Source organism: Symphalangus syndactylus, chromosome 23 (genome assembly GCF_028878055.3).
Source record: "Symphalangus syndactylus isolate Jambi chromosome 23, NHGRI_mSymSyn1-v2.1_pri, whole genome shotgun sequence".
Classification (NCBI taxonomy): domain Eukaryota; kingdom Metazoa; phylum Chordata; class Mammalia; order Primates; family Hylobatidae; genus Symphalangus; species Symphalangus syndactylus.
In genome coordinates this window covers 63,490,070-63,512,227 of record NC_072445.2, presented here as the reverse complement: position 1 = coordinate 63,512,227, position 22,158 = coordinate 63,490,070, and the positions used below count along the sequence as shown (strand labels likewise).

The 22,158-nt window shown below is 39.0% G+C and overlaps 1 protein-coding gene across 3 annotated transcripts in view; it reads left to right on the top strand.

Annotated features, from left to right (window-relative positions):
* RIOK1 (RIO kinase 1) overlaps positions 1 to 21,905 on the top strand; it is a 28,574-nt gene extending 6,669 nt beyond the window's left edge. For 2 of the 3 annotated variants that reach the window (XM_055264719.2, XM_055264717.2), the window contains exons 4-17: positions 525 to 594; positions 2,516 to 2,558; positions 4,772 to 4,864; positions 6,751 to 6,863; positions 6,965 to 7,045; positions 8,094 to 8,180; positions 8,581 to 8,718; positions 9,078 to 9,181; positions 9,404 to 9,510; positions 14,508 to 14,573; positions 15,450 to 15,569; positions 17,016 to 17,069; positions 18,362 to 18,514; positions 21,340 to 21,905. In XM_055264719.2, coding sequence (XP_055120694.2) covers positions 525 to 594; positions 2,516 to 2,558; positions 4,772 to 4,864; positions 6,751 to 6,863; positions 6,965 to 7,045; positions 8,094 to 8,180; positions 8,581 to 8,718; positions 9,078 to 9,181; positions 9,404 to 9,510; positions 14,508 to 14,573; positions 15,450 to 15,569; positions 17,016 to 17,069; positions 18,362 to 18,514; positions 21,340 to 21,450 — 1,340 coding nt within the window. In that variant the 3' untranslated portion in view covers positions 21,451 to 21,905. The remainder of the gene's footprint in view (positions 1 to 524; positions 595 to 2,515; positions 2,559 to 4,771; positions 4,865 to 6,750; positions 6,864 to 6,964; positions 7,046 to 8,093; positions 8,181 to 8,580; positions 8,719 to 9,077; positions 9,182 to 9,403; positions 9,511 to 14,507; positions 14,574 to 15,449; positions 15,570 to 17,015; positions 17,070 to 18,361; positions 18,515 to 21,339) is intronic. The other variant, XM_063632938.1, reaches the window with a different exon arrangement.
* Positions 21,906 to 22,158: the final 253 nt, after the last annotated feature.

Below are 22,158 nucleotides of genomic sequence, written 5' to 3'. Positions count from 1 at the left end.
AATGCAAGAGAGGGATGGAGGGAAGGAAGGAAGGCCATCTTTCTATTCTTGTGGATCTTCACTCTAAACCTAGCACAGTGTTTCTCATATAAGCTGTCAATACTTGCTAAATTAATATAAGTATTTTAGGGCCTTCTTTGCCTATCATAGACTTATAACTTGAAGTGAAACAAGTTTTTAGAATTAAACTTGAAATTCAGGCAGTTATATTAGTCATGTAGAATACTAGCAAGTGTCTGAAATTTATTATGCAAATTATTATTTTTGAAGAATTTTTGCATCTAGAATTCTGTGGCTCAAATATTACAGCTGTAGTGATGAAAGTGACACTTATGAAGGAAACAGTTTAGTGCCTACTTTTAAAAACATTACATTGTTTTCATTACTAAACTGTATTCTATCTACAATAAAATATTTAGAAAGTATAGAAGAGAAGGAAGAGGGGAGAAATACCCTGTTCAGCAACTCTGTTAATGTCTTTTTGTCTTACATATTGTTTACATTGTGGGTTTCTTGTATTTTAGATAAGCTAATTGTTACTGATTCTGTCATAAATAAAGTCACCGAAAAGTCTAGACAAAAGGAAGCAGATATGTAAGTAATATTTTAATAATAAGCATGTGTGATAGGGACTAATCTAGATTAAGCAGTACCTTGATCATAATTCTTTTACAGAGGATGTTCATTTGTATACTTAAACCAATCATTATTTTGGGGTGTGTGTGTGTATGTGTGTGTGTGTGTGTGTATTTTCCTTGGCTTAAATGAGGATAGCCTATACCTCTGTGAATTAAAAATATTAATGAATCTTGGCTCGGTGTGGTGGCTCATGCCTGTAATCCCATCACTTCAGAAGGCCGAGCCGGGGCGATCATTTGAGGCCAGGAGTTTGAGACTAGCCTGGCCAACATGGTGAAACCACGTCTCTACAAAAAATACAAAAATTAGCCAGACATGGTGGTGCACACCTGTAATCCCCGCTACTCCAGAGGCTAAGGCATGAGAATCGCTTGAACCTGGGAGGTGGAGGTTGCAGTGAGCCAAGATCATGCCACTGCACTCCAGCCTGGGCCACAGAGCGAGACTCCGTCTCAAAAATAAATATATAAAATAAAAATGAATGAATTTTAAGAAATACATAGTAAAACTATAATCTCATGAAATTTACAAATGTGTTCTCATGAGGGTAACAGTGTTTGTAGATTTCAGTTTAAACTAAAATGTGCAAAAATGTTCCCTTAAAATTTATTAAGAATTATTCTTTCCCATGAAGTATTTTTAAAAATTTAAGGGAAGACTACGAACTAATGATATAACTGAGAACTGTTTCTGTTTTCTGTTCTCAAAACCAATTGTTTAAGATCTGGCTAACTTCTCTTATATGATAATAACTCTAAAGTATTATCATTATAGAAAATGACACTAAGATCATACAACTAACTGTGATAATTGAACTTAAAAGCCAACGTTCTTCCAATTTATTGCTGTGTCCAAGAAGTATCAGCTTTTTGAGATACACCATAGTCATTTGTTATTTCACTGGTATCTGTTTGAATCTTTGTGTTTAAACCTTTATTAGTTTAGGTTAGTGTGCTAGGTGGAATCACTCAGTGTATGGACAGAAGCAAATCAGAGTCTGCATTTGAATACTGTCTTGAAATGATTTTAAAAAACAAAAAAAACTGCTCACACCTGTAATCCCAGCACTTTGGGGGGCCGAGGTGGGCGAATCACAAGGTCAGGAGATCGAGATCATCTTGGCTAACAAGGTGAAACCCCGTCTCTACTAAAAATAACAAAAAATTAGCCAGGCTTGGTGGCGGCGGCTGTAGTCCCAGCTACTTGGGAGGCTGAGGCAGGAGAATGGCGTGAACCCGGGAGGCAGAGCTTACAGTGAGTCGAGATGGCGCCACTGCACTCCAGCCTGGGCGACAGAGCGAGACTCCGTCTCAAAACAAACAAACAAAACAAACAAAAACAAAACCAAAAAAACTTGTGTCTTCTTAGAAAATGACTCTAAAGAGAAAGCCTTGTAAATGACTAACTCCAGGTGGAGGCTAAGGCAGGAGGAGTACTTGAGCCCAGGAACCTATGTCTAGCCTGGGCAACATAGTAAGATGCTGTCTCTTTAAAAAAAAAAAAAGGAAGACAAGACTTTAATTCTGTGCTAACAGAATCATTACAGATTTGAAAGACAGTACAAATATGCTCAATGTTTTCTCTTTTTCAGCATAGTTCACTTTACCCTGGCAGCTCCTTGATGCTTCTGAAATAGGAATAGATTTTTCTTTTTACTGTATATGTACTCCTTTTGCCAAAATACAGAATTGAATTTTGCATATTCAGGGGAAATGAAGAAAGTTTCACTGAGTAATGAAAAATCTACAATCATATCATAAAATCTGTTATTTAAAGAAACTACTTAGGAATTTTCATGAAATTGTCTACATTTAGAAGATTCTGGCTTCTCACTGAATTTTGAATGTGTCAACTATACGTTTTTGTTTTCGGTTAGGTATCGCATCAAAGATAAGGCAGACAGAGCAACTGTAGAACAGGTACAATTTAAATGTGTTGCAAACTCTTCTTTTTAATTAGCATTTCTTTTCTCTTTGAATTGTAGTTTGCTTTTATCCTTTTTGCTTAATGCTAATGTTACCTAAAATTACTCCTATATAAAATTATTCCTTTTATAGTTTTGAGTTTAGAGACCTACATCTTGCTTTTATAGGACTATTGGATGAATTAGAGTCATCATCCTTCAGTGGCCTTGCAGAGCCACCATGAGATGCTTTCCGTTTTTGGAGAGATTATCAGACCAGCAATCTTTTAGAAAAGGTCCGTAGGAATTTTGTGAGCTTTCCCAGAAGATAGGTAGGGTATCTGCCACAAAGCAGAAAGTGTGGGTGTAAAAGAGAGAGGGGCAGATAATGTCTTCAAATTTCCAATTAGGAATCCTTTGCTTAGAAATTATGCTTGTTTTATTCTTTCTATTCAAGAATGGGGAAAAATTGGCCCCTAATTTTCCCACATTCAGAAGAATGTGATTGGATATTTGCCTTGGCCCAGATTTTTGATGTGAAGAACGTGATAAAAAGAGTCAGAACATTTGCCTCTGCCACCTACCACTCCACCGCCCCCCACCCCATATACACAAAACACATGTTCTGAATTCCACCATTAGACAGAAGCCAGGTCTGGGGTCTGTGTCTTCATTGTCCTCTAGTTTATTTTGTGATTTATTTCTGTAATTGAAAACAAAGTATGGTTGACCTCAGAAAAATGAGATAGCCTTAAGTTTCAAAGACCCTAAATAACTTTAGGGTTATTTTTGGCAGGAAATTCTTTTTCTCTTTCAAAATTAATTTTGAATGATAGAGTACATAGCTTGAGTCTTCAGCTGTCTATATAAAATATATGCTTGTGTATAAATTTATCATTTGTCTTTCCCTGTTTTGTTCTTAAGCCATTTGGTTTGTTACTTCTTCCTATGCCTCTTACTTGTCTAACTGCCAACTTTGCAGAAGCACAGTTCTATACCTAGAGGCCCATACTCAGCCAGCTGACTTCCCCTCTTTGCTTACCTGTGCAGTAGAGAAGGAATGGAAACTAGTGCCTTTTCATTCTTCTCTAGTTGCAATGGTTGTGATTTGGTTGTTAGTCCTATAGTCTTCCCAGGTGACTTTGTTTATATTAACGTTAGGTTTCTGGTGTGACACCAGCCACTTCATTGAAGTTGGACCCTAAAGTATAGTTGAGTTTGGCTAGTTTATAATACTGTATCACCCCATGGGGGCTAGAGGGCCTGCCTGAGCCACAAGGAGCTATTGGTTGGTATCCTTAGAAATTGCATACAAATATTTGGCTGCTTTAGTTTCAGAGATGAACAAGAACAGCCTTTAAATTCACTGCCTTCTGTTTGTTAGAGAAGACTTTGAAATCCTTTTTACTCAAGATTGATTACTCTGGCTTGAAGGAAATACTTACCGTGCTTTACTCATCTATAATGGCGGGGGTCTGCAGACTCTTGAAAGGGCCAACTAATAAATATATGTGAGCATTGTGGCTCACATATAGTTTCTGTGGATTTTTTTTTTCAAAGCAATCCTTTAAAAGTGTAAAACCCATTCTTAACTTGGAAGCTAAGGAAAAACAAGCTGTGGCCTGATTTGGTCCATGGGCGGGAGAGTGCTGACCCCTGATTTAAAGCTGCCTGTCCACGGCAGTAGCCACTGGGCACTTGAGATGTGGCTAGTCTAAATTGAGATGTGCTTTAAATGCAAAAGATGCACTGGAGTTTGGAGACTTAGTGTCAAAAACAAGGATTATCTCACTGATGACTTTTTATATTGATACAGGTTGAAATGATAGTGTTTTAGATATTTTGAGTTAAATAAAATATATTAAGATAATTTCACCTGATTCTTTTTACTTTCAGTGTAGTGACTAGAACATGTAATACTATCTATGTAGTTTGCATTATATTTCTATTAGCTAATAGCCTAGAGTTCTGTTTCCCTTGAACTTGGTAGCCTTTGATTTCCATGACTGGATGAACTTATTAGTTGGTTGCCTTTGGTTCTTTTGGCCTTTACCTGACATTTTACTGATTAACAATTAGAGTGAATAAAAGCACCAAATAGTGACTCTCATTTAGTCAACCAAGATAGCGTAGTACAGTTAAACTCTGCTGTTTATTGATTGTCACAGGTTTTAATGAGGAAAATTTGGTACCGTCTTTTGGAACTTTTTCATTTTTATTTCTTTTTAGGTGTTGGATCCCAGAACAAGAATGATTTTATTCAAGATGTTGACTAGAGGAATCATAACAGAGATAAATGGCTGCATTAGCACAGGAAAAGAAGTGAGCTCTTCTTTGGATGATTGAATATTTAATTTTCATATTTCAGATGCCAGATGAAACTGGCACTTAGAACTACATTATGCCTTTAAGAAGAAAGAAAAACAAAGCCATACACATTAATATTTATGGTTAGAGAGAAATTTGTACATATAACTATGCCTTTTCACTACCGCTGCTGCATTGTATCATTGAGTCTAACTAGTTTTGCCCAGTAGTAAGTGAGATAGTCAGATTATTACAGGCCTGAGTTCTAATAAAATAAATTACTCATGGGGCCAGGGGTTTATGGTTATGTTTCTATGAGTCAGCAAGTCTTTCTTACTTTTTTTCTTTACATATGGGTATACTGCTTTCTGTTTGTTAGAGAAGACTTTGAAATCCTTTTGACTCAAAATTGACTACTCTGGCTTGAAGGAAACTCTTACTATGATTTACTCATCTATAATGGCGGGGGTCTGCAGACTCTTGAAAGGGCCAACTAATAAATATATGTGAGTGTTGTGGCTCACATATAGTTTCTGTTTTTTTTTTTTAAAGCAATTGTTTAAAAGTGTAAAACCCGTTCTGCTGGAGGCAATTCTCAGTAAAATTCAACTTATAAATCACCGGATTTTTAAATTTTTTTTAGACAGAGTTGTGACAGTCTTTTTTTTTTTTTTTTTTTTTGAGACAGTCTCCCAGGCTAGAGTGTAGTGGGATGTTCTCAGCTCACTGCAATCTCTGCCTCTCGGGTACAAGCAATTTTCCTGCCTCAGCCTCCCAAATAGCTGGGACTACAGGCGCACACCACCACACCCAGCTAATTTTTGTATTTGTAGTAGAGGCAGGGTTTTGCCATGTTGACCAGGCTGGTCTCAAATTTTTGGCCTGAAGTGATTCGCCCGCCTTGGCCTCCCAAAGTGCTTATTACAGGCATGAGCCTCCGTGCCTGGCCTGAATCACTGGATTTAAGAATGTCTTTAATTATTTTGCATATACTTGAGATATAAAAAAGTTTGAAGCTACTTTTCCCCTATATTTAAATTGGATTTTGCTGTACAGTCTTGCATTGCTTAATGAAGGGAATACTTTCTGAGAAATACATCATTAGGCAAATTTGTCATCATGCGAAGAACATTATAGAGCATACTCATACAAACGTAGATAGTATAGCCTACTGCACTCTCAAGCTATATGGTAGTTCCCAATCTGTACAACAGGTTTCTGTACTGAATACTGTAGCAATTGTAACATAATGATAAATATTTATCTATCTAAACATAGAAAAAGTACAGTAAAAATACCTGTTATAATCATATGGGATCACCTCATATATGCAGTCTGTCACTTGTCAGTAACTAAAACATTATGTGGCACGTGACTAAATTTGTATATTGGAGCTATATTTACTGTCCTTTTGATGTAATGTTTTATATTTTAATTCACATCTTCAAATGACAGTGGTATTCCTCATGCATGTTATTTCAGTTCACTTGACTTTTGAGGTTAGAATCAAATAGATTGAAAAAGTAGTTATTGGCCAGGCGCAGTGGCTCACGCCTGTAATCCCAGCACTTTGGGAGGCCAAGGCGGGTGGATCACGAGGTCAGGAGATCAAGACCATCTTGGCTAACACGGTGAAACCCCATCTCTACTAAAAAAATACAAAAAAGTAGCTGGGCACGGTGGCAGGTGCCTGTAGTCCCAGCTACTTGGGAGGCTGAGGCAGGAGAATGGCGTCAACCCGGGAGGCAGAGCTTGCAGTGGGCAGAGATCTTGCTACTGCAGTCCAGCCTGGGCAAAAGAGCGAGACTCCGTGTCAAAAAAAAAAAAAAAAAAAAAAAAAGAAAAAGAAAAAGTAGTTACTTAACATAAACTTCACTTTCTTTATTTTTGACTTAAAATAGGCTAATGTATACCATGCTAGCACAGCAAATGGAGAGAGCAGAGCAATCAAAATTTATAAAACTTCTATTTTGGTGTTCAAAGATCGGGATAAATATGTAAGTGGGGAATTCAGGTAAGTTCAGATTTTTCCCTCTAGTTGGTTTAATTTCTATTTCCTAAAACATTAAAACAATAATGGAATGATTGAAATAATAAACATTTTTCTTATTCAAGATTTCGTCATGGCTATTGTAAAGGAAACCCTAGGAAAATGGTGAAAACTTGGGCAGAAAAAGAAATGAGGAACTTAATCAGGTGACTGTCTGGGATGTGTGTATGTCTGTCCTGTGCCCTGCACGTGAACATCAGCCCTTCCTCCCAGCAGATCCCAGTGTGGTTCTGCCCAAATGTAGGGACTTGTTAGGGCCTTCATTTCATTAGGTCTGCTGAAGTAAGCAGAAGAAACACATTTCTGGACAAATAGAGATTGTTTCCTATTCTATTGTTTTCTATTCTAAGAATCCATTACAAAAGAATACTGCCACAATTCATATTTATTCCACAAAGCTAGATCATTTGGAAGGCCTTGTAAGCCACTGAAAATGTTTAGAATTTATACTGAGGATAATAAGGAACTGCTGAAAGATTTTAAGCAGGAAAGTGACACTATCAGGTGCTTATAATGCTCTGTCATGTTTTTGTAGGTATTGGAGTTTTCAGCTAATCTTGTTAGGTTGTGAACTCTTTTGTTTATCATAGTTTCCTTTTCTTAGTCCAGTTTTGGACACTTATATATTTATATATTCTTTGTTTGCACTAACACCTTTTTATCAGGTAAAGGCCTCATCTAGTTGAGATCAAGTTTTCTGAAAATTATGGAGTTTTTAAAAATGTCTTATAACTTTTTATATGGTGTACACAGGTGACACATTGGATAGTGTAGTATTGAGCAAGTACTACTTGTTTTGAAAGTCTTTTGTGTTCAACAAGCTATTAGGTGTGAGTCCAACTATTTTTATTAAGCATTTTTCAGGCTAATCAGCTCAAAAGATACTTGTGGACCTATCTCCTCTGTTTCCTCCATTGTAAGATGCACATTTTTTTCAGTTTAACATCTCTGGAATTGCTTTGGATATTACAGGTTATGGGATGTAATAGTTGAATTGCTAGTGTTTTGTCATTCTCAGTGGTACATAATGGTGCCACTTAAAATTATCTTAGAGTTTATGAAATATTATAATACACTTGAGAGGCCTTGGTGCTATTTCTTAACAGCAATATTAATCTTGTGACCTGCAGTTGTAATTTATTTAGATGCCTTTTCAACTTTTCAGTTGTCCTTTTATTTGTTATAATATCACAGGTTAAACACAGCAGAGATACCATGTCCAGAACCAATAATGCTAAGAAGTCATGTTCTTGTCATGAGTTTCATCGGTAAAGATGACATGTAAGTACGTGGAAGGGCTAATAATTGCATTCTCAGAACTGTATTTTTAAATTCTTTGAGTTTATCCACTATATGAATATTTCTCATTTGAATAACTTCTTTTATTAATCTTTCCCACTGTATTACTGAATAAGTGTTATCAATGTATTCTACCTCTTCAAGTCTGAAAATGCTTCAGAATGAGGAGCAAGTTAGTCCTGTGTTGGAGGGTGGTCTTACACAGTGTGTTGGGAAAGCATCTATTTGCTGGTACCTTCTTGGTTTATCTGCAGTGAGACAGATTGTCCCACATACAGCTCACATGATGACTTGTAGAAGAGAAGGGCATGTAACAGTATAGTAAGAAGTGAGAAAACTTGTTCTTGGTCATTTTATCTTAGTTCTTTTCCTTTCTTTCAAGGCCTGCACCGCTCTTGAAAAATGTCCAGTTATCAGAATCCAAGGCTCGGGAGTTGTACCTGCAGGTCATTCAATACATGAGAAGAATGTATCAGGATGCCAGACTCGTCCATGCAGATCTCAGTGAATTTAACATGCTGTGAGTGTATTTTGTCAAGAACTGCCTGTAAGTTGTTTCGTGTCCTTTAAAATGATAAACAAAATCCCAATCCAAGAAGTCACACCAACTTCTGAAGTTTTATTGTTGACTTCCAAATGGTATAAGATAGGATTCCTTTTTTCAGTGACCTTAGTCACAGAATTGACTGCTTGGATCATTAACAGTGAATGGATTTTGGAAATTTTCCCAGTTTCCATCTGTTAGTCAAGATGGCCTCATCTTATCTACCTTGGTGATTTTGTGAGTTACTTTCCTTGCTCTTAAGAGTAGAATTTATTTTAAACAAAAAACATAGTAAAGTAGTACCATCCCACAGCTTCGGTGTCTCTGGCCCATAGGTACCACGGTGGAGGCGTGTATATCATTGACGTTTCTCAGTCTGTGGAGCACGACCACCCACATGCCTTGGAGTTCTTGAGAAAGGATTGCGCCAACGTCAATGGTGAGTAGAAAGAGCAATTTCGAAACAGCTCATTGGTCTGTTTTGGTTTTGTACTCAGTTAAGCTGTTGGCATAAAATTTTCTCACTAAATTGGTGCAGTGACGCTTAAACCATTTGCTGGGAGATGATATGTAATTTTATCTCCTTGTTTCTCTATAAGGTAGTTGGAATAATAATCTTTTTCCTCATAAAAGCTATCATTAACGTTTTTCCTTCTGACAGATTTCTTTATGAAGCACAGTGTTGCTGTCATGACTGTGCGGGAGCTCTTTGAATTTGTCACAGATCCATCCATTACACATGAGAACATGGATGCTTATCTCTCAAAGGTAAGATGGGGAGAGGAAGGAGGAATAGAAAATAGCAGTACAGGTTCAGTATCTCTTATCTCAAATGCTTGGGACCAGAAGTGTTTTGGATTTTGGATTTTTTCCAATTTTGAAATATTTGCCTTGTACTTACCCTAGTTGAGCATCTGAAATATTAAAATCCAAAATCCTCACTGCTCCATATCTCATTTCATTTGAGCATCATGTTGGTGCTCAAAAAGCTTTGGATTTTGGAGTATTTCAGATTTTTGATTTTTGGATTTGGGATGCTAACCAGTAATTGCATTTGCTTGACACTTCTGAGGGACCCAGATTGCATATTGTAGTTTATTCATTTTGACAGCTTCCTGAGACCTTTTCCTTCTTACTTAACAGATGACGAATCAAAAATACAGCAAAACAGCCAACAGCCAATGGTAAAGCCAGGTTGTTGTTTTTTTTTTTCTTTTTTTTTTTTTCTTCTGAATCAACTTGATATCCAAGCTTTTTACTTTAATTATCTGGCAAGATTACATAGACTGTCAAAGTTTGTGAAAGTTTAGTAAGAAAACTGTCAGTTTTTTGGTCATTAATTCTTTTCCCTTGTTTCTCAGGGGCCTTTCTCTTTTTTTCTTTTCTTTCTTTTTCTTTTTTCTTTTCTTTCTTTTTTTTTTTTTTTTTTTTTTTTGAGACAGGATCCCACTCTGTCACACAGGCTGGAGCATAGTGGCGCAATATTGGCTCACTGCAACCTCTGCCCTTCAGGGTCAAGTGATCCTCCCAGCTCAGTCTCCGAGTAGTTAGGACTACAGGCACATGCCACCACACCTAGCCAATTTTTATATTTTTTGTTGAGACAGGGTTTCATAATGTTGCCCAGGCTAGTCTTGAAATCTTGGCCTCAAGTGACCCACCTGCCTCAGCCTCCCAAAGTGCTGGGATTACAGGTGTGAGCCACGATGCCCACCCTCAGAGGCCTTTCTGAATATAGAATTTTTTAGAATTCTGGTAAAAGACATAATATAAAATTTAATGCTTTAACCATTTGAATGTATGGTTCAGTGGCATTAAGTACATTCACATTGTTGTGCAAACTATCACCACTGTCTATCTCCACACCTGTTACATCATCCCAGACTGATATTCTGTACCCATTAAGTAACAACTTCCTATCCCCTGGCAATCACCATTCTACTTTCTGTCTTTGTGAATTCACCTACTCTAGGTACCTCTTATAAGTGGAATTATATAGTATTTGTCTTTTTGTGTCTGGCTTATTTCACTTAGTATGATGTCTTCAAGATTCATCCATGTTGTAGCATGTGACAGGATTTCTTCTTCTTTTTTTGTTTGAGACAGGGTCTCACTCTGTCACCCAGGCTGGAGTGCAGTGGCGTGATCTTGGCTCACTGCAACCTCTGCCTTCGGGTTCAAGCGATTCTACCACCTTAGCCTCCCTGAGTAGCTGGGACTACAGGTGCAAGCCACTACACCCGGCTAATTTGGGTATTTTTTGGTAGAGACGGGGTTTCACCATGTTGGCCAGGCTGGTCTCGAACTCCTGGACTTAAGTGATCCGCCTGCCTCGGCCTGCCGAAGTGCTGGGATTACAGACATGAGCCACCATGCCTGGGCCTAGGATTTCTTCTTTTAAGGCTGAATAATAGTCCAGTATATGTATATACTACATTTTGTTTATCCATTCATCTGTGGATGGACATACGGGTTGCTTATACCTTCTGGCTATTCTGAATAATGCTGCTATGAACATGGATGTATAAATATCTCTTCAAGACACTGCTTTCAGTTCTTTCGAATATACACCCAGAAGCAGAATTACCGGATCAAATGGTATTTCTATTTGCAAGTTTCTGAGGAACCCACCATACTGTTTACTATAGTGGCTGCACCATTTTACATTACCACCAACAGTGCACAAGGGTTTTAATCCCTCCACATCCTCACCAGCACTTATTAATCTCCATACCCTCACCAACACCTATTATTTTGTTTTTTTGTTTTGTTTTGACAATGAGAGACCCCCTAATGAGTGTGAGGTGTATGTCATTATGGTTTTGGTTTGTGTTTCCCTGATTGCTAGTGATGTTGAGCATCTTTTCGTGTGCTTCTTGGCCATTTATACATTTTCTTTGGAGAAATGTCTTTTTTTTTTTTAAGAGACAGGGTCTCTTTGTTACCCAGACTGGAGTACAGTGGTACAATCCTGGCTCACTACAGCCTTAACCTTCTAGACTCAAGCAGTTCTCCTGCCTCAGCTGCCTCAGCCTGCTGAGACTATAGGCGCACACCGTGACACGTAGCCAATTTTTTTTTTCTTTTTCATTTTGTTGGGACAGGGTCTCACTGTGTTTTCCAGTCAGGTCTTAGAGTCCTGGGCTTAAGCACTCCTTCTGTCTCGGCCTCTCACAGTTCTGGGGTTGCAGGCATGAGCCACAGTGCCCAGCCCCATGTCTTTTTTTAATCAGGTTTGGTTTTTTTTGTTGAGTTGTTGTTTATATTTTCTGGATATGTCAGATACGTGATTTGCAAATGTTTATTCCCATTCTGTGACTTGTCTTTTCACTCTGTTGATTGAAAGCTTTGATGCACAGAAGTTTTAAATTTTCATGTGATCCAGTTTATCTATTTTTATTTTTGTCTCTGAATCATAGAGTTTTGAACACATGGCATGTATGCCCCTACATAGCTTTTCAGGTTTGTTTGTTTCTGAGATGGAGTCTCGTTCTGTTGCCCAGGCTGGAGTGCAATGGCGCAATCTCAGCTCACTGTAACCTCCACCTCCTGGATTCAAGTGATTTTCTCACCTCAGCCTCCTGAGTAGCTGGGATTATGGACACCTGCCATCATGCCCAGCTAATTTTTGTATTTTTGTAGAGACGAGGTTTCACCATGTTGGCCATGGCCAGTCTCGAACTCCTGACCTCAGGTGATCCGCCTGCCTCGACTTCCCAAAGTGCTGGGATTACAGGCATAAGTCGCCTTGCCTGGCCAGGTTTTCAGGTTTTATCCTGTCTTTTCCTCTTTTTCCATTTCCTTGCAATACCTTCCCATTTCTGTCTTTGCTCAACTTTGCTCTGCCTGGTGAACTTTAAAGCTCCAGTTAGAAAGCTCTCTGGAGGGGGATTTCAGCAGAAATTGTTTTCATAGGTATAGTCTCATATAACTATAATAGAAATAGTCACACTGTGTCACTTATTATACTAAGTCCTTAATTCTGTCACCCTCAATTATGAACTTTTATGGAACAGAAGTTTTGTATATTGCCAAGTACCCAATATCTGGCCCATAGTAGGCATCACATCTGTTAATGGAATAAATAAGTGTGTCATTTTTGTTCCTCAACTTTTTAACTTAGCACTGACTTTCTTTTTCTTTTTCTTTTTCCTTTTTTTTTTTAAACGGAGTTTCCCTCTTGTTGCCCAGGCTGGAGTGCAGTGGGGCAATCTCGGCTCACTGCAACCTTTGCTTCCTGGGTTCAAGCAATTATCCTGCCTCAGCTTCTCGAGTAGCTGGGATTACAGGCATGCGCCCCCATGCCTAGCTAATTTTGTATTTTTAGTAGAGATGGGGTTTCTCCATGTTGGTCAGGCTGGTCTTGAACTCCAGACCTCAGGTGATCCATCTGCCTCGGCCTCCCAAAGTGCTGGGATCATAGGTGTGAGCCACTGCGCCCGGCCTCTTTTATTTATTTATTTTTTTGACGGAATTTCACTCTTGTCACCCATGCTGGAGTGTAGTGTGCAATTTCAGCTCACTGTAATCTCCACCTCCCGGGTTAAAGCAGTTATTCTGCCTCAGCCTTCCCAGTAGCTGGGATCACAGGCACCCAGTAGCTGGGATTACAGGAGCCTACCACCACTCCTGGCTAATTTTGTGTGTGTGTGTGTGTGTGTGTGTGTGTGTGTTTGAGATGGAGTCTCGCTCTCTCACCCATGCTGGGGTGCAGTGGCACGATCTCGGCTCACCACAACCTCTGCCACCCGGGTTCAAGTGATTCTCCTGCCTTAGCCTCCCGAGTAACAGATTTCAGGTGCATGTCAGCGTGCCTGGCTAATTTTTGTGTTTTTAGTAGAGATGGGTTTTCACCATGTTGGCCAGGCTGGTCTGGAGCTCCTGACCTCATGATCCACCCGCCTCAGCCTCCCAAAGTGCCGGAATTACAGGCGTGTGCCTCAGCCTCCCAAAGTGCTGGGATTATAGGCATGAGCCACTGCACCTGGCCTAATTTTTGTATTTTTAGTAGAGACGGAGTTTCACCATATTGCCCAGGCTGGTCACAAACTCCTAATCTCAGGTGATCTGCCGGCCTCACCTCCCAAAGTGCTGGGATTAGAGGCGTGAGCCACCGTGCCTGGGTCAGCACTGATTTTCATGTCTAAACTCAAAAAAAAAAAAAAAAAAAAAAAAAAACTCTGCTCCCACTATTTTTTCCTTTCTTCTATATAGAGAAGAGAACAGACACTCAGTTTTACAAACCAAAAGAACCGTTTGGAATCTTTGTCACCCTCGTTTCAGTCATTGTTTGCTCAGAGAGCTTTCTTTGGTGGTTTATACTGCAGCAGCAATAGAGCCGTATATTCAAGATTTACAGCCAGCTAGCCTTTGCAATTCCCTTTGCCGACTGCTCAGGATTTAAGGAATGGTTCTTTCATTCTTTAGGTCTCTGTATTCCTTTAGTAAATGCTAAAGCATTTACTAAATGCAAAAGCTAATTATTTAAATTTAGTAAAAGTAGCATAGCTTTTGAAAAAGGGGGACTAGGGATCCCCCTAGGCTAGAAGAGTTTGATTTATTGTTACTTTTGGGTTGATGGCAGCCTTTTTGGTGAGGTCTGTGCTAGAAAGCTAACTTGTACCATTAGACCTCACTAAATGCTTTCATAAGTGTGAGGAGGTGATACTTATAAAGATTGGAACAAATTTATATCAAAACTGGGACATGGATGTGTCTTCTGCAGTTTGAATGTAAAAGAAAGTCATTTTTGTTTTCTTTCCAAGGCCATGGAAATAGCATCTCAAAGGACCAAGGAAGAAAGGTCTAGCCAAGATCATGTGGATGAAGAGGTAGGATTTATTATCTATTCACAGCCTTCGGAAACACTTGTGTTTTGAGGGTTTTTTTTATGTTGCTAGAGCATAAACTTGATTTAAATAGATAAGCAGCTTTTTCAAATGATGGTAATATTTCCTTAGATATATTATAGTAAATGATTTAAGTGAGCCAAGTTGGATAGTTTACATTTCACTGTATTGGTCCACTCAGCAACCTGTTAGCCCATTGTCCTAGATGGAGAAAATTTTTAAAGAGCCTGTTAGGATATAGGAGTCAAGAAGGAAAAGCCTATTTTTAGTTTGCAAATGTGAGTTTTTAAATGACTTAAATATTGATTCTAGAAATGTTATAGATTTTAAATATTATGCTTTGATAAAAATGAGTCAGGGTGTTTTTTTGTGAGGGAGCCGTAGTAGGCTTTAAAAAAAAATTCTCACAACTCTTAATGGTTGACTATGAGGTGCCCTGTGTTTGTCAGCAGCTCTCCACCTTTTTCACTGTAGCAGCTGGGTATGTTGTGTAAGGCATAGCCAGGCAGCGCTTGCCAACTGTAATTCCACCCCTTTCCCTCCTGCTCAGAAAGGCTTTTTGGAACAAAAATGAAGGAGAAGTGTTATTCTAAGGATAATCTTGAATCAGCTCTAATTTTTTTTTCCCTTCCTTAAAATAAGTCATATGCAAAATTTAGTGTTCTATCATTAGTAGTGTTACTTTTGGGACACCACATCACGGATGGGATACCAGTGTGTGCAGACAGCTTAGCCAAGCATCAGTGTTGGGGATGGATGAATATGTAGATTCCCCTGTAACCTGATGGAGGAGTATGCTGTGTGAATGTGAGAAGTGTATGAGTAACAGTTTTGATTTTGCTTTTCCCCCTCTGTTAGGTGTTTAAGCGAGCATATATTCCTAGAACCTTGAATGAAGTGAAAAATTATGAGAGGGATATGGACGTAATTATGAAATTGAAGGAAGAGGACATGGCCATGAATGCCCAACAAGATAATGTAAGTAGCTTGGTTTGTATATAGCAAGCAGCTCTTCAAAAGTAGTAGGGGACTGTCTCAAACCTATCTGGGCCTCTTAAGTTCCCCTAATCTTGAATATTGGCTTCTGAGCTAGCGAAATGACTAACTCTATCTGTGTTAACTTGTGTGCACATTGAACGCAAAGGGAATTCATTGGAATTTATGAGAGGAGGTAACTCATTTGAATGAATCCAACAAGCTGTAATTGTAGAAACAAGATTCAGATAGAAGTCTAGGCTATTAATGGTTATTGTATTAGGTCCATTAACATATATTTCTTTAACATACATCATTCAGGAACAATTTCTTTTTGGTAAAGGGCCAGATAGTAAATATTTTAGGCTTTGCAAGCCAAGAAACAAAATCGAGGTGATTACGTAGGTCCTTATGTAACGAGAGAAAAAAATTCACCCTCAATTTTTATTCGTGAGATTAGAAATACTTTAATAATAGTTGAATACACTTTTGTGTAATACAAGTATACTAAAGAAGAGTGGAATTATTTGATGTGGGGCAGATAATATTTCACTTAATTGGGGCTCAAAGTTTGTGTTTGCTATCTTCAAATTGATTGCAAATGTTTATCTGTAAAAACTACCAGGTAGGCTGGGCGCAGTGGCTCACACCTGTAATCCCAGCCCTTTGGGAGGCCGAGGTGGGCGGATCACTTGAGGTCAGGAGTTCGAGACCAATCTGGCCAACATGGTGAAACCCCGTCTCTACTAAAAATACAAAAATTAGCCACGCATGGCAGCGTGCTCCTGTAATCCCAGCTATTGGGGAGGCTGAGGCACGAGAATCACTGGAACCCGGGAGGCGGAGGCTGCAGTGAGCTGAGATTGCACCATTGGACTTTAGCCTGGGCTACAGAGCAGGACTCTGTCTCAAAAAAAAAAAAAAAGGCCCGGTACGAAGGCTCACACCTGTAATCCCAGCACTTTGGGAGGCCAAGGCGGGTGGATCACCTGAAGTCAGGAGTTCGAGACCAGCCTGGCCAACATGGTGAAACCTCGTCTCTACTAAAAATACAAAAATTAGCTGGGCATCGTGGCAGGTGCCTGTAATCCCAGCTACTCAGGAGGCTGAGGCAGGAGAATCTCCTGAACCCCGGGTGGTGGAGGTTGCAGTGAGACAAGATCGCGCCACTGCACTCCAGCCTAGGCAACAAAGCAAGACTCTGTCTCAAAAAAAAAAAAAAAAAAAACAACTACCAGGTGGCTGGTTGGATTTGGCCAGTAGATCTGGTAGACAGAAATAATATCAATATTATAAACTTCCTGTGTTACAGTGAGATTAATTTTAGATACCTTTTTATAATCATAGGAGATATTATTTAACCCACATTGTTCTTAATAGTGCAATATGCATATTTCATTGTCTAGTTTTATGTTGATCCTTATTTTTTTTTTTCCTTTTGGTTATAAGATTCTATACCAGACTGTTACAGGATTGAAGAAAGATTTGTCAGGAGTTCAGAAGGTATGAAGAACATGTGTTACTGTTTGTTTATGTGAAAACAGTTTTAAGGGATATAAAACTCTAGTCATATTATTTTTTATTATTTATTATTTAATATTATTAGAACTAAATGCTATTTTATATTGTTAAAATTTTATAATTGCTTTCAAAGTCTGTGGATATCTTCAGAAATGCCATTTTTGTGTTCTTTCTAAACATAGCACTGAAATTTGGAAATTTATTTTTCTTTCTGTCTCTGAATTGTTCTGTGATTGCAGGTGAGATTTTATCTTTTTGTGTCCTAGTCATCATTTGTGGAGTTATTAATGATAGCCATTGTGCTTCTTGATGGTTTTTACAACCAGCTTAGGAAAACTTTGGAATGTGGTCTCCTACCAGGGTATTACTTGTTAAAGAACAATCTCATGAGTTCAGCAAGTCCTGCTGGGCTGGATTCCTGTAATGTTTTTTTCTTAAAACAATCTTGTTTTGTTTTACATTTTAGAAGGGCAGGGATTAAGTAATTCTAACTTAGGCAGTCATAAAAGCAGTCTTTATTTTTTTAAATCTTCCTAAGTGAAGACTTAAATAAAGGATCACAGTTTGCTTTCTTAAAATCATGTCTTTTCTGTGGAAAGAATTGAATTAGGGGAATTCTGGTATTTTGCATTTCTGAGTTATAATAACAGGTGTCATAAGGAAGTTATGCTTTGGATTCCAGAGCATGAAGATTTTATTGCAGCAAGCTAGAAAATCTTGTTGTACAATTGACTTCTAAAGATCTATTTTTTTCTTATAAAAAGGAAACCTCACTCTTAAAAACTGCTAGGAAGCGCTGTATTAGACAACTGCTAAATTTCAGGAAGTAATGAAAATTTCTCTTCTTCGAATATTGTTTTCCCTCCCAATTGGATTAGTTTATTGCTAGAAATGTGGTTCACAGGAAAACAGCTGTGAAGTTATCCATATGAATCTTTTATTTTCTACCTCTATATATATTTTGCCTCTTTCCCAATCCCAGCTAAATGCCCCTGATTAGCTGAAAGAAGCAGAACAGCTCTGTCGTTGGTCTAGGTCATGCAGTAAAGCCCTGGTTCCTTCATTTGAGTATGTTCTTGAGCCTTACTTGGAGTGGCTACTTTCATGTTTCCCTCCTGATGTTCATTCTGGTGTTTTGATGTTTCAGTACAGGATGTTAGTTTTTAACATATATTTGTGAGCCTAAAATCTGAATTCTGGCATTAACATATTTAACAACACATAACTTGGTTTATGTCTTGTTTAGAATAACATGGTTCTTTAATAATTTCAAGGTCCCTGCACTCCTAGAAAATCAAGTGGAGGAAAGGACTTGTTCTGAATCAGAAGATATTGGAAGCTCTGAGTGCTCTGACACAGACTGTGAAGAGCAGGGAGACCATGTCCACCCCAAGAAACACACCACAGACCCCAACATTGATAAAAAAGTAAGCAGTCAAATACCTTCCCCTTTTCTTTAGTGTGGGAGCACAGCCGCTCTTATTTCTCTTTGCTCAAGGATCTAGCTAGATTATGATGGCTGAAAACATTATTGATAAGTACCTCTAATTACAGTTTTAATACTTAAGTGTGAACTTGACTTTTGGTGGTAACATTATCTTGAGATTGGGCTGCTCATCGGAGCACCTCGGGCATTGCCTAGAGAGAGCACGCACTAAATTCAGTACATTTCACATGAAGTACAAGTGATGTTAGAGTTGACCCAGGTTAAATACTGAAGAGCCATTTCAGGGGGATTTATAGCCCAGCTTGATGTTTCTGGAATCTGAAAGACCATATAATAATCCCCCCATCCATGTTTTCACTTTCTACTGTTTCAGTTCCCTGCAGTCAGCCTTGGTTTGCAATATTAAATGGAAAATTCCAGAAGTAAACAATTTATAAGTTTTAAATTGCTCACTGTCCTAAGTAGTGTGATGAAATTCATGCTGTCCTCCTCCATCCTGCCTGGAATGTGAATCATCACGTGGTCCAGCGTCTTCACACTGTCGACACTCCCCACCCGTTAGTCACTTAGTAGCCTTCTTGGCTATCAGTTCAGCTGCTGTGATGTCGTGGTGCTTGCGTGCAAGTAACTCTTACTTTGCTTAATAACGGCCATAAATTACAAGAGTAGTGATGTTGGGATTTCAGGTATGCTTTCGAGAAGCCATAACATTCTTCCTTTAAGTAGAAAGGTGACTATTCTTGACTTAACAAGGAACTCATGCCTGTAATCCTAGCACTTTGGGAGGCCAAGGAGGGCGGATCACTCCAGACCAGTCTGGGCAACAGAGTGATACCCTGTATCTATTAAAACATTGGTGATGAGCACCTGTAGTCCCAAATACTTGGGAGGCTAAGGCAAGAGGATCCCTTGAGCCCAGTGACATTGTGGAGAAGGAAAAAGATGTTTGTGCTGGTTTTGCTGTCTCACCCCAAACTGCAAAACTTAGGACCATAGTATGTGATAAGTGCTTAGTTAAGATGGAAAAGGCATGAAATTTGTGGGTGAAAGACGTAGACAAAAACATCTTCCAGTTGACGGCACCATGTTGCACCAGAAAGCACTGAGCCTATACGAAGGTTTCAAAGGTTTCAGCAAGAGTTGCCCTGAAATGAGTGGCACCAGGCCATTTACTATAAGGAATAGTTACACAGATTCAGGAATAGGTTTGGACTAAAAAATAGAAAAATCACTGGAGAGGCTGCATCTGCCAATGAATAAGCTACTGTCACATGAGTATGATACTGTGGGATATTTTGAGAGAGAGAGAGACCACATTCAAATAACTTTTATTATAGTATATTGTTACCATTCTATTATTAGTTCTTATCTCTTACTGTGCCTAATTTATAAATTAAACCTCATCATAGGTATGTATGTATAGGAAGAAACATAGCATATATAGGGTTTGGCACTATCCACGGTTTTAAGCATCCACTGGGGGTCTTGGAACATATCCCCCACGGATAAGAAGGGACTCTGGTATTTCTTTAATCCCTAGCCATAGACATAAGAGACACTGGTGACTGAATGCTATGTAACTATTATTCCGTCTTAGTCTAATCCTTTAAACCTTGTACAAGGTGGGTCCCGAGACTTCTGAGGGACATACTCAGCTGCTAGCATATTTTCTCATATGTCTACTAGAAACACATATTTTGTCTCTTTCCAATGTCTATTTCTGTTAGAATATGGAACTTGTAAAGAAAAGTATTTGCAAACATTTAATAACATTCTTAGGGATATATCTGTTTCACTGTCCTCACATTTCTATTAAGGAAGCTCAGCCGGGTGCGGTGGCTCACGCCTGTGAGCCCAGCACTTTGGGAGGCCGAGGAGGGTGGATCACGAGGTCAGGAGATCGAGACCATCCTGGCTAACATGGTGAAACCCTGTCTCTACTAAAAATACAAAAAATTAGCTGGGCGTGGTGGCGGGTGCCTGTAGTCCCAGCTACTTGGGAGGCTGAGGCAGGAGAATGGCGTGAACCCAGGAGGCGGAGCTTGCAGTGAGCCGAGATCGTGCCACCGCATGCCAGCCTGGGCGACAGAGTGAGACTCCGTCTCAAAAAAAAGAAAAAGAGGAAGCTCAAGGCCAGTTATGGTGGCTCATGCCTGTAGTCTCAGCTACTAGGGAGGTTGAGGCAAGAGGATTGCTTGAGCCCAGGAGCTTGAGGCTGCAGTGCACAATGATCATGCTACTGCCCTCCTGCCTGGGTGACAGAGTGAGTCCCTGTCTCTAAAAGAAAAAGCTCAAAGACAGTTTTCACCCCAAGTTCCTCCACCAACCCATAATCATTTTCTTTTCTTTTCTTTTTTTTACATTACACTCACTTTTATTCTTCTATGTGTATATTTTATTTAGTTATAATAATAATAAGAATACTCCAGGTGGGTGCAGTGGCTCATGCCTCTAATCTCAGCATTTTGGGAGATCAAGGTGGGCGGATCGGTTGAGCCCAGGAGCTCGAGACCAGCCTGTGCAATCTGGCGAAGCCCCATCTCTACCAAAAAATACCCCAAAAAAACCTAGCCAGGTGTGGTAGCGCGCACCTGGGTAGTTGTCCCAGCTACCCAGGAGGCTGAGGTGGGAGGATTGCATGAGCCCAGGAGGTGGAGGCTGAAGTGAACCATGATCATGCCACTGCACTCCAGCCTGGGCAACAGAGAAAGACCCTGTCTAAAAAACAAAACAAAACAAAAAACAAAAACAAAAAATGCATACTCCAAATGAATGAAAGTTGGCTTTTTTGTTTGTTTTTTACAGGAAAGAAAAAAGATGGTCAAGGAAGCCCAGAGAGAGAAAAGAAAAAACAAAATTCCTAAACATGTGAAAAAAAGAAAGGAGAAGACAGCCAAGACGAAAAAAGGCAAATAGAATGAGAACCATATTATGTACAGTCATTTTCATCAGTTACTTTTCTCGCCTGAACTCTAAGCTGCATCTGGAAGATGGCTTATTGGTTTTAACCAGATTGTTGTCATGGCACTGTCTGTGAAGACGGATTCAAATGTTTTCATGTAATTATGTAAAAAGCTCTAAGCTCTAGAGTCTAGATCCAGTCACTGACTCTGTCTGGTGTTGACAGAGGATTTATTTAAGCTATTTTAATAAAGAAGTTTGTACATTTTTATTTTTATATTTTTTTCTCTTACAAATATGTTTTTGGAAGCATGATAAATGTTTAAATGTAGTCAACATCTGTAACTCATACGTGAGTGTCCAGAGGCACTCATGGGAAAAATGGTTTTGCTTTCTTTGTACACACCAGAGACCCATCTGAGGTCATCTGATTATAAGGCCATGTTTATATAAAGGGAATTTCACCCACAGTTCAGCTGGCTGTTGATTTAATCATTCACTGCAACTCTGCCTTTGTGTGTATTGGTGATCATTTGTAATGCTCTTACACTTCGTCTTTAATGTTCTTTTTGGAGCTAGGACCTGTCAGTTCATAAAGTTTTTTACATTCAATCATTTGGCATATTCATTCATTCATCAAAAATTTGAGTATTTTAGTTGCTGGGGATACAGCAGAAAACAAACTAGACAAAAATTACTACCTTTGAGTAGTTTACATTTTGA